The sequence below is a fragment of the Protomyctophum bolini genome (genome assembly GCF_963924005.1).
Source record: "Protomyctophum bolini genome assembly, chromosome: 9".
In the NCBI taxonomy this organism is placed as follows: domain Eukaryota; kingdom Metazoa; phylum Chordata; class Actinopteri; order Myctophiformes; family Myctophidae; genus Protomyctophum; species Protomyctophum bolini.
In genome coordinates, this window is record NC_137870.1 from 43,350,605 (window position 1) to 43,362,848 (window position 12,244).

At 43.0% G+C, this 12,244-nt stretch overlaps 1 protein-coding gene across 2 annotated transcripts in view; it reads right to left on the reverse strand.

Annotated features, from left to right (window-relative positions):
* Positions 1 to 12,244, reverse strand: part of man2a1 (mannosidase, alpha, class 2A, member 1) — a 45,876-nt gene that overhangs the window by 14,758 nt on the left and 18,874 nt on the right. For both annotated transcript variants that reach the window (XM_080772262.1, XM_080772261.1), the window contains exons 11-17: positions 11,736 to 11,986; positions 9,450 to 9,659; positions 7,248 to 7,362; positions 6,069 to 6,136; positions 3,783 to 3,948; positions 2,873 to 3,115; positions 1,605 to 1,727 (exon numbers count right to left, since the gene is read on the reverse strand). In XM_080772262.1, coding sequence (XP_080628388.1) covers positions 1,605 to 1,727; positions 2,873 to 3,115; positions 3,783 to 3,948; positions 6,069 to 6,136; positions 7,248 to 7,362; positions 9,450 to 9,659; positions 11,736 to 11,986 — 1,176 coding nt within the window. The remainder of the gene's footprint in view (positions 1 to 1,604; positions 1,728 to 2,872; positions 3,116 to 3,782; positions 3,949 to 6,068; positions 6,137 to 7,247; positions 7,363 to 9,449; positions 9,660 to 11,735; positions 11,987 to 12,244) is intronic.

Here is a 12,244-nt window from a genome sequence, read left to right on the forward strand (position 1 = left end):
TGAAACCTTGCATTTCCAACCCCTTTTTTCTTTCTTTCTTTCTTTCTTCAGAATCAATCTTTATTGTCACATCACATTACATTTTATTTTATTTTATTTAACCAGTAAAAACCACATTGAGACTAACCTCTCCTCACCAGGCTTTCCACCACCTCAGAGGAATGCCTGGTCTCTGTTTCAAAAGTCTGTATGATCCTGTCGGGAGCGGATGATATCGCTACGTCATGTTGTAGTGTTGTTTTGTAGTCGACAGGCAGGAACAACAGGCGGCGGCAACTTCCTTTTCCCTCTCAATAAAAGCTACAGGCTATACGAGAGCTTTTATTGAGAGGGAAAAGGAAGTTGTCTCCGCCTGTTGTTCCTGTCTGTCGACTTCTTGGGACTACAAAACAATACTACAACATGACGTAACCATATCATCCGCTCCCTCCCGGATCATATACCGAAATTAAATGGTGCCCAGGCTACAAGTGTGAACTGGCCAATAGAGAAGAGGCGAAAATAAGTGACACAGCTCTGCCAGGAACGATAAATACAATACACTGCGGAAAAAACCCTTTTGGTGTTTTAAACATTATGTTATAATTTAGCTATTGAAAAAATAGCAGATCTACAAGCTCGGGCGCGCTACGACCGAGCTTGTAGATCTGCTATTTTTGAAAAATCGTGAAAATATTTATTTCAGAAAACTGGAGGATTTAGAAGAACTTTGAGGTCAGGCCTAAATGGGTTAAAGCTCACTAGGGGCATCACAGAAGCCAGTGTGAGTCTGGGCTGTAGGTCATGGCTGACAATGGGTGTCAATTCTTGGTTGTTCAGGGTCATCATTGCAGTTAAAAGATAAGGAGAAAAACACAATGTGCGTAGTACATGACTAATCTACATGATACAATATGTATGCATATACAAAATAAATAGTAGTTGATGTAGCCTACGTGTATGTATAAAGGAGACTACATAAAGGAGTCTCTACTAAAACAAGAGACAAATTCAGTTCAGTGTCACCAGAGTTCAGCGGTCTTATTGTTGTACAAAGTAGTAGGCCTACAAACTGTGCACGAGTCACTGGTGGTGCTGCTCTTGATGCTCGTGTAACGTTTGCCCAGCCGTGGCTTGAACAGGCTATGGCTGTCTAGGGGGGTGATGGACGTCCCTGTTGATGTTTTCAGCCTTAGCCACACAAACGTCTCTCGTGTATTTCCTGGAGCGGGGCAAGGACTATATCTAAAGAGGAGACGAGAAGCGAAGACCGTACGGTGGACTCCATGTTGCTCCATGGAAGGAAAGAAACTTGCGACCAGTTGAGACCAGGAAGTTGTACATGCCCAAATTTGGGCACAACTGCGCATGTTTCTTTCCTTCCAGGGAGCAAAATGGCATCCACCGTATACGGTCTTCGCTTCTCGTCCTCTTTAGATAGTCCTTGGAGCGACGGAAGCTCCAGGAAATACTCTAGGAAATGCCCTACTTTGTCCCATCACAATGCTGTGCTTCCGACTAACATGAGTTGAATTACCTTGGCTTCTCCGTCAGGCATGAACAGGTAGGCTCCACTCTTACCTTGGCTTCTCCGTCAGGCATGAACAGGTAGGCTCCACTCTTACCTTGGCTTCTCCGTCAGGCATGAACAGGTAGGCTCCACTCTTGTCTCGGTTGGATGTCGTCCCGTACCAGAAGAAGTGCACTTTGACCTCACGTTCCGACCCATCCGGTAACAGCTGGTACTTCTGCACAAACCAAACACACACAAGCACACACACACACACACACACACACACACACACACACACACACACACACGCACAAACGTTACTGCTGCAATATGCCACCGCAAACGTCCTCATATTTCATATAAATATTTCATATTTGTATCGTTGCATTTTTGTTGCATTTTGCCACAACCGCCGTTCAATCTTCAATGGGCTGTAACTACTATTTTTTAATATATTTTTTATCCCACGATTTTGTAACCCATTTTTCACCCCTGTGTCAATCATCTACTGTAATCATGTGATCCTGGGCTCTACACACCCTCCACCAACCTAGTCCCCATATATGGGGGACAAGGGGAGAGCAACGGACTTGAACTCATGCTTCCGTCTTGCCTGAGTGTCCAAGTTGCTCCTTTTACACCTGACAGGGACACATTATGGCGAAATCCTGCATGATTCTCTATAATAGTTGCATCGGTACCTGTTCTTGTATAAAGCCATGCTTGGAGAGATTGTCCTAAACACATCTCATCTTTCCTGAAGTGGGACTCGATCTGAACCCTAGTGGGCGTGCTGGCTGGGCTACCACACCCGCTCAAGGAATTTCTCCAAATTCAAGATACCAAAAGTTAACTCTGAACTAGCGGTAAACCTGCCTTTAGCTTCTGTGGCCTTAATACATGGACGGACCTACAAAATACATTACAATTGACCACATTGGTACGCTTGCATCGTTTTAAAACCTTGGTTTGAGCATACATACTCCCACAATGTGTAACTGTTTTTAAATCGTTTTGAAATTTGTCTTTAGCTTTTTATTTGTAAACCTATAGTAATTTCACATGCATACCTTTTGTTTTTATTCTCCTGATCATCTGATATACTGTATTGTGATGTTCTTATATGTGATTGTATTTACTCGACGACACAGAAAATGAGTTTGATTACTCAGTGTAATTTCGAGAAATAAATAAAACTTTAACCCATTTTGTGTGGCGTGCTACGAGCTTGTAGGTCTGCTATTTTTTTAAATCGAAGAACGACTGACACAGAAACATAGCTTTTTCAGAAAACTGTCATTTTCAAACAGACATTTTTAGAATCTGATCTCAGGTCAGAATGGGTTAATGAATGAATAGTTATTATTTATGTTACCGTACCTCCATTAGACCGGTGCTAGCGGAACTCCATATATGGACGTGGGCGTTGTTGACGCTCAGAGGGGCGGCGGCTTCCTGACCCGCGGGGCGGGACACCGTGAAGTGCGTGGCTGTGACGGACAGCTGCTCCGGCCTATCCTGTTGCAGGAATGTGTAGTTGGCCTTGTGGGCGTCGTCTACGAGAGACTCGCTCAGATAGTAGACGGACAGCCCGAACGCTGGAACCTGAGCTACGAATGACAGCTGGGGGGGAGGGGGGGGGAGAGAGAGAGGGGGAGGGAGATAGAGAGAGGGGGGAGAGGGAGAGGGGGGAGAGGGAGAGAGAGAGAGAGGTACGGGGAATGAAAAACAGAAGAGGAATGAGAGGAACATTATTAATATTTTGCCTAGATAATGGAAACAACAACTAAATGAGTTTACTTAGCTTACTAGTTACATAATGGGACTGTAACGCAACTAGTTTCCCGGTTTAGATGTCGGTAGTTCTGCCCATCTAGAAAAGACTATTGATGGGTTGACATATTTTGTATTTCTTTTCACCAGCCTGCCTGCCTAGCCCTATAGCTAGACTGTGATTACCTCTGGCCGATTCTAAAAATGCCTGAATACTGAACTATTATTATATATAATATAATATATAATTATAAAAGCCTGGTGACGTGACGTTAGTCTAACCCCAACATGGAAGTGCATACCTGACCGGGAACATGATTGAGGCCGGACGTCGACGTTTTAAAAATGACAATTTTCTGAAAAACCTAATGTTTCTATATCAGTGGTTGATAATGGATGGAGCCCTGTTGCACACCACAGGTACAAGAAAGACGTTCTTTAATGAGAATTCTGTTCTCGATCACGTTGAGCCATGTGCTACGGCAAGTGTTACAGTAGTGTTACCATCCATTCTTACCTGGAAGGCTTCCTCGGACGCCTGCGTGGGCGTTTCCCACACGGCCGACATCTGCGCGGCGATGGACTGGCCCGCCTCCGAGACCACGCGGACGTGCGGCGTGTCCACGTACACCGTGGCGGCCGCCGAGCGGTCCTGTTCTGTCGGGTTGTACACGACCAATGACCTGCCGTGGAATAAATAAACAACACACCAATAACATAACAACACCAATGACCTGCCGTGGAATAAATAACAACATCGTGAACACATAGAGCACCGAAGTCTGACGTCACTTTCAGTAGAGGGCGTCAGTCCCCAGGTTCATGTATTTGTTTAGTTGCATTGAAATCCCCATTGAGGCGATTTTAGATCGCCTCATATAACAACTGTGTTTGAAAAATAAACATGTCACCCCGGCCGCTTCACTCATATGGATATGAAGAATCAACTGACTGAGAGAAAACGCTAATGTTACTGCTGCTGAATTAGTTAGATTTTCGCTAGAAGCAGACTGTATAATATATGAGTGACTGACTGTTGTAAACGATACAGAGACACCTCCCTGACAATAACGCCGAGACAGCTTGTTTATTTTTGGACCACAACGCTTATAGTAGACGATATTAAGATCACCCCATGTTATTCTCCATAGAGAAATTACTTCCGCGAACCAGGGGAATCGTCGGGATGAGCGAGTTACGTCAGGACTTCGGTGCTCTATAGTTAACACGTTAACCACTACAATTCCAGGCCACCCCTGAAAGCTTTGGAAGGCAATCTTAGCCATGAAATCAGTGTAGAATCTGAGAAATCCAAACAGACTCGTCTTGATCACATGACTATACAGAGATCGTGTGTATACCGATTTGCGTGAGATTTGGATGAAATCTGTGCGACATAACAGGCTATAACAGGCCGTTGTGGAATATTTGGGGTTCGTCGTTGGCATCCAGGGAGTGTGTGTGCAAAGTTTGGTGTTAGCATTACGTTATGCTTTAGCTATTGAAAAATAGCAGATCTACAAGCTCATAGCGCGCCACCGAGTGGCGCGCTACGAGCTTGTAGGTCTGCTATTTTTGCAAAATCGAAGAACGACTGACATAGAAACATAGCTTTTTCAGAAAACTGTCAGGATGTAGAAGACATTTTTATAATCGGATCTCAGGTCAAAAATTGGTTAAACAAGAGAATACCGCAGCACTCACGGAACTGTCCTTTACGGAACTTTATTGTTTCATCATAGGTATGTTTTTGTTTTTGTAACCTTGCTCGTCTCGTCTGGTTGCCATTTGGTAAATGTGGGGCATTTCCCAGACTATCAGTTCCTTGTTCCTTGTGTTTATGTTTTGAGTGGTGGTGCAACCATAGGGTGCAGCCAGGTTCTTCAGAAAACAGTTTTAGAGGACTTCAGGTCATTAGAATCTCAGGTCTAAACACATTTTCTTTTTTTTTTATATATATTTTTTATCCCACGATTTTGTAACCCATTTTTCACCTCTGTGTCAATCATCTAATGTGATCCTGGGCTCTACACACCCTCCACCAACCTAGTCCCCCATATATGGGGGACAAGGGGAGAGCAACGGACTTGAACTCATGCTTCCTTCATGCCTGAGTGTCCAAGTTGCTCCTTTACAACCTGACAGGGGGGAGTTTCCCTGGTTGGACGTAGCGCGTGGAAGGAACACGTTATTCCAACCAGTTCCTTTCCCCTCCATCAGGCGCCCCGGCTGGCCAGGGGGAGACATTTTTATTAAATAATAATACTATTAACTTCCTGTTGATTTTACCATTTTTTATTAGGAATAAAACCCAGACTGGATCTGTGGATCCGGATCCGGATCCAGTTCTTCAAATAGTAAAATCAACAGGAAGTTAACATTTTTTATAAAAATAAATAAAACTACATCTCTCTATATTATTAATCTGAATCAACGTTGTTTGTGTTTGTTTACGTACTAAAAGAGGAACTTTGAGAGCTCTTTCAGCGTACAATGTATATAAGTCAAAGAGGAGCATATTTTTAATTATCAATTTCTAATCACTGGAGCGATTTTTTTTTAAATTTCTTGTCCACATTTGTGGAGTTACATCATGGCAAGGTAACTACACAACCCAAACCTCTACAAAAGTAGTCTTTACCCTTTAAATATAGTTAAATAATAAATATATATATATATATTGTCACACAAACACATATCAGACATTCCCACCAGTAAATGCATAGTCTATACATAAACACGTTACCTCTGTTTAGCTCCTATTTAAACATAAACATTAAACATTTAAACATAAACACGTTACCTCTGTTTAGCTCCTATTTTCAGCACCGTCTTCCTTGGCAAGGCGTCTTGAGATGGCTGCGCCTCATCCTATATGGAAGTATGTCACATTTATTTTGGTTAAAAACAAATAGTACTTGGTTAAAAAGGTACTTTAACCAAGAACCCACATTGCCTACAGTGAGTCGGTCGGTGTGAGCTCGCCACCGTTGGTGTGTGAATGTGGGAAGTGAGGACGCTGGCGTCGACTGTTCGCCGCTTCTCCTCCCAATGTATGAATTAATGAAACAAAGCGCTTTGAGTACTTAGAAAAGCGCTATAATATTCATTATATGTATGAGTTATCTCTCATCATCATCATCATCATTTATTTAACTCACAACCATGATCACATGGTTTGGAGCACTGATTCATAAAAGTATACAATCGAAAGTATACAATACATTACAGATTATTACACGATATACATAGACATATCGGAAGGCTTTCCCTATTTGTACAGTGGAAGACCAATTTATAGATTACTTTAGGTATTTTTGCCTGAAATTCATAAATGCCAGTATTCTTACATTCCAACAAAACATGATACTCATCTCCAATTCTGGCTTCATTACATTAGATTACAAATCCTCTGACTTCTTTCCAATCCTTTATATCTACCGATGGGACCTTTGGGATTCTTGTGTTGTTTAGCCTAAGGTTGCAAATAGCCTGTCTATACTGTTTTCACATAGAAGGTATTTCTCTACTGATTGCACAAAATAACCATGGTGGTTAAAGGGATTGTGACATTAAAAAAAAGGTTTTGGAATTGTTCTTATTTTTTTTAGGTTTTCTAATCTCAATTGCACCCAAAAAACATGAACTTTTAACATTCAGTAGATTTTCTGTGATCTGGGGTTTTCTGGCTCTAACAGGTGCTCTGATTTGCTGGCAGTGTGTGATGTAAGAGCCTGCAAATCCCATATATGTCAATGGGATTTGCCAGCAGATGTCACTGTTTTCACTGTGTTGCCTGTTTTCATTGTAGCTCAAAAGGCTTCCAAACCCCAAAGAAAACTTCAGACCACAGAAAATCCACTGAATGTTCAAAGTTCAGGTTTTTTGGGTGTAATTGAGGTCATAAAACCTAAAAGAATAAAGAAAAACTAAAATAAATGAAAATGAATGTCATAAAACCTTTAAGAGAATGTTAAAATACCATGTGTAGGAAGGCCTTGGAGCTGTCATGGCTGTACTGGCTCTTGTCTTTGAGGATCAGCCAGTGGGCCGAGTTCACCATCACCTGCTTCAGGTTGAGGATGGAATGAAACAGCCTAGAACACACACAGACACACAGACACAGACACACACACAGACACAGACACACACACAACATTACATTTGAGGAACCGGTATGTGTATTGAAATACGTTCGCTTATTGGTTGTTTTCGGCGAGTGGCGCTATCACGCGATGACTCCGACATGTCCAACATGACTCAGACATGTATTTGATGTACAAAAGCGGGCAGAGGCTCCCCACCTCCGACCTATCTGGTCTAACGGCCTTCGGAGATTGACACCAGTGTTGATTTCGTTGACTACCTTTTTCCACTGACGCAAACTAAACGGAAACTGAATGAAAACTAGTAGTAAAACTCTAAATATATTGACAATTTCGTCAACAAATAAAAACTAGACTAAAAAGGTTAGGAAAATACAGTACATTTCGTTTGACTAAATCAACTGTAGATTTAGTCGACTACAATCTTATGATATTTAGTTCGACTAAAAAAGAGATAAGGTAAAAAGCCACAGAGACATTTCTGTCTCCACATTATTGACACTTCAGTCTTCAACCTGGGGCAACGTGAATAACCCATTTGATATCTTGATCTATGGCCCTCCTGGAATGCCTGCTGGGACGCTGGAGCGGTTGTATAGAACGCACACTCAGATCGCAACTCTTCTCCCTTCTGGCTCCAAAACTATGGAATGCACTTTCCATTGCTAGTCAGAACTGCAGCCTCACTCACTCCCAATCCTCCGTCTCTTCAGACTCCACCATGGCCCTGTAGCACTTGCCCTATTATAGCCCCGACACTTAGATAGCATTTTATGTATAGACTTATAGCATTTTGTTAGACACATAGCACTATAAAGTATACATGCATAGTTCCATTATATAGATATTCCACTGTTGCGTTCTTAGCTCACGCATGATTCATGATAACTACTTGTATAGTATGTGATGTATTGCCAGCCATGCTGTTTTGTTCTTGCTTAATGTAAGTCGCTCTGGATTAAGAGCGTCTGCTAGAATATAAATGCCTAAATTGTACATTGTAGAAATAGATCAGGACTATATGTAATAAATACCCAAGGGCACACAGAACGTGTCCAAACATTATTGAATATGGGCCAAATGTCGAATAATGGGTTTCAAATATTCCTCAAGGTAGAAACGGCATAAGTCACCTGGTACCATAGAAACGGTGTAAGTCACCTGGTACCATAGTCGTAAGTCACCTGGTACTAAGGCTGTCCCCGAACATTCAGGTTCAAATGTTCGCTCGTTAAGGTTGGCACTCGAATCTTAATTCATGGCCTTGAACCATTCGTTTTTATGGAATGATGAGCTCGCATCAGGGACGTAGCTGACCATTTGGTTGCCCTATACTTTGCTGCCCCCCTCCCGACGAGAGTGCTGCTAAGCCTATTCCTCATGCAGATCGGCTATTTTCACTGTTTGCGAGCCGAGGACGCACAGCCACACACGGCCGCTCGTCATTACGTACATTTACGTGGCGGAGCCGCAGCAGTGGAGCACATGTCAGAGCCACTAGACGCTGTGTGTGCGCGTGTGTGTGTGTGTGTGTTGGGAGAGACGAGAGAGATTGATGAAGAGAGGGCGCTGCGCTCTCTTCAGCGCTGCGCTGATCATGTCCAAGGCGGATATTATATCGTGTTGAATTGCAGCCTGGTCAAAAGCACTCTGAGAAATTAATTAATTAGAAACAAATGGTCCCGGATGTTCGCTCGAAAATTCCTGCCGAAGTTCAAGTCCTAAGAACAGGGCTATAGAGCGCCGCAGTCCCGCCCCCTTTCAGAAAAGCGAGTGGCCCAGGAAGTGGAAGCCCCATGCATTCTCCCGATCAAATAATTTATAAGACAAAAAATAAAACAAATAGTGTTGTCTCCTGACTTTCTTTTCTTCTTTCTAATGATTTGATCGTCCCAAAATATTGTGTTCATTGTCATGATTCGTCACGATCCGAATTGGCTTTGTCCGCGGCGTAACCGTCTTTAAATAAATTATATTAAAAGTGCAGATGGGAGAATGCATGGGGCTTCCACTTCCTGGGCCACTCGCTTTTCTGAAAGGGGGCGGGGACTGCGGCGCTCTATAGGGTACAACCTTACCTGGTACCGTAGTCGATCACCACCCAGTCCTTGGCCGTGCCGGTGACGGCGTCGTGGTGCTGGAACAGACCCAGGTTGCGCCGAGCCTCCGTCAGCAGCCGGTAGCCGTCGGCCGCCGGGTAACCGTCGCCGTGGTTACCAATGCCGCCGCCTCCGCCGCCCAGGTGTCTGATGTGAGCGAGGGTCAGGCTGTACAGGATCTCTGCTGCCCTGTGGACGAGAGACCACGTGTTGAATTATACACAGGGGGGAGAGAGAGAGAGAGAGAGAGAGAGAGAGAGAGAGAGATGGCGAGAGATGGAGAGAGAGATAGAGAGAGAGAGAGAGAGAGAGAGAGAGATGGAGAGAGAGAGGGGGGAGAGAGATGGAGAGAGAGAGAGAGATAGAGAGAGAGATGGAGAGAGAGAGATGGAGAGAGAGAGAGAGATAGAGAGCGATGTAGAGATAGAGAGATAGAGAGAGATGGAGAGAGAGAGATGGAGAGAGAGAGATAGATTGTTTATTGTTTATAAGGATCCCCATTAGCTTTTGCCGTGACAAAAGCTATAGTCTTCCTGGGGTCCCGACACAGACAAACATTTAACATTTAACAAAGGCAATACTTACAATTGTTTACATACACTAACTCAAAATAAAACATGGTAAAATAAAATATAAAATAAGAAATAAAAAAAACATATAGGAGAAATAAAAAACAAAGAAAAACATAGCAAAAAATCACTTTCAACACATTAAACATTTGAATTATTATTTTCCCAGGGTTACTGCAGTATGGTTTACATAAGGTGTTCTTTTAACTTGATTTTAAAGATGAGTTTTGTATTTGTATTGGTTATACACTTTGGTAGTGCATTCCAACCTACTGTATTACTGCTCTATAGATAATAGAAGATTTTAAGAATATTTGTTCTTGGTTTAGGTGCCACCAAAACACCCGAACTGGCTTGTCTAGTCATATGGTTATATGTTCGTCTCTTACATGTGCTATACCTGTTCAAAGAAATACTGTGGTTTTTTTGTCCATTAATACATTTCCGAAAAACGTAAGAACATGTGAATGTAATCCATTCTCAACCGTAAGCCATGATAGATTTCTGTGCATTTCTGCAATGTGTGTCCTGTTGGAACACTGGAGAGCTAATCCGTCAGCTTTGTTTTGAGCTATTTGTAATTTACGTATGTCTGTTTTCGTAGCCGATGACCAAATGACTGGGCAATATGCTCAAGATGTGATAACTAGAGCTTGAATTACTGCTTTCCTAGTGTTTAGTGTTGTGTAGCTATAGAACATTTCCTGGTTTACGGCAATACTTCTTCCCATTTTAGTATATTGTCAATTTGTTTAGTCCAATTAAGTTTAGGTTCTAGTACCACTCCAAGTAGTTTGGCCTCTGTAGTTCTACTGGCTTCCCGGCAAGTGACAGGTTCAGTTGAGGATCACCCTCTAGTTTATGTCTAGATCCAAACACCATGCACTTGGTTTTAGCAATGTTCAATACTCATTTATTCTCATCAACCCAATCCGCTACTGCTTTTATGTCATTCTTTAGTAGAGAGAGAGAGAGAGAGAGAGAGAGAGAGAAAGAGAGAGAGAGATAGAAGTACCTATTATTTATCTAAATGCACAGTGCCCATACCCATTTAATGAAGACCAACTTAATAATTCAGATACTACTACTACTACTACTAGGCAATGTAACGATATATGATATATCGATATATATATATAAATATTAATCCCGGCGATATATATCGATTAATCCCAACGATGTTGATCGATTTAATTCATGAAAAAAGAGAAGAAAGAAATGGAGAGAGCAATGAGACAGACTCCATTCCAGTCACTGTAGAGGGGAGCTGTGTGTGTGTGTGTGTGTGTGTGTGCGTGTGTGTGTCTGTCACTGTGCCCGGGCGATGTCCGTTGATGCTCATTAATCCATTTTAAGCAGGAATCCCTTTTGGTGTTAGCATTACGTTATGCTTTAGCTATTGAAAAATAGCAGATCTACAAGCTCATAGCGCGCCACCGAGTGGCGCGCTACGAGCTTGTAGGTCTGCTATTTTTGAAAAATCGAAGAACGACTGACATAGAAACATTAGCTTTTTCAGAAAACGGTCAGGATGCAGAAGACATTTTTAAGAAACTGATCTCAGGTCAAAATCAAGGAAGGCAATGATGTTTCTGCACTGTCAAACAGATCTACGTCCCCCTCACTGACCTCAGGTCAGATAACCCAGGTCAGATGACCCCACTGTCAAACAGATCTACATCGCCCCTTCACTGACCTCAGGTGAGCCTCCAGCATCCGGTCCAGTCTCTTGTAGAACGGTCTGGAGGTGAAGTATCCGCTCCAGTAGTGGTCGTCGCGGTCAGCGTAGGTGAAGAAGTCCCCGCTCAGCACCGGCAGCTCTATCCCGCCACCACCGGGGGCGCCACCGGGGGCGCTGGGACTGCCCGCGGGCCGCGGCGAGGACCCCGCCCCCGCTGCCTGTCGCCTCAACGCAGCAAAGTAGTCCGAGATGGTTCCGAACTGGGCCTAAAGCCAGCGACACAACACACAGAATTACATCAGTAGGGATGGATGCACCCAATATTCGTTCAGCCGAATAGTGGCACTTTTAGAAAAAGCAGTTTTATCACTGACGCACAACTAACGTATAAATCATGCTCAACGTAACATATATATAGAGCGTCGCAGTCCCTCCCCCTTTCATGACAACGAATGAAATTAATCCCAATGCATTTTTCCCATAGGCATTTCAAAACGTATTTATTTAAAGACCTTTTAAGCGTC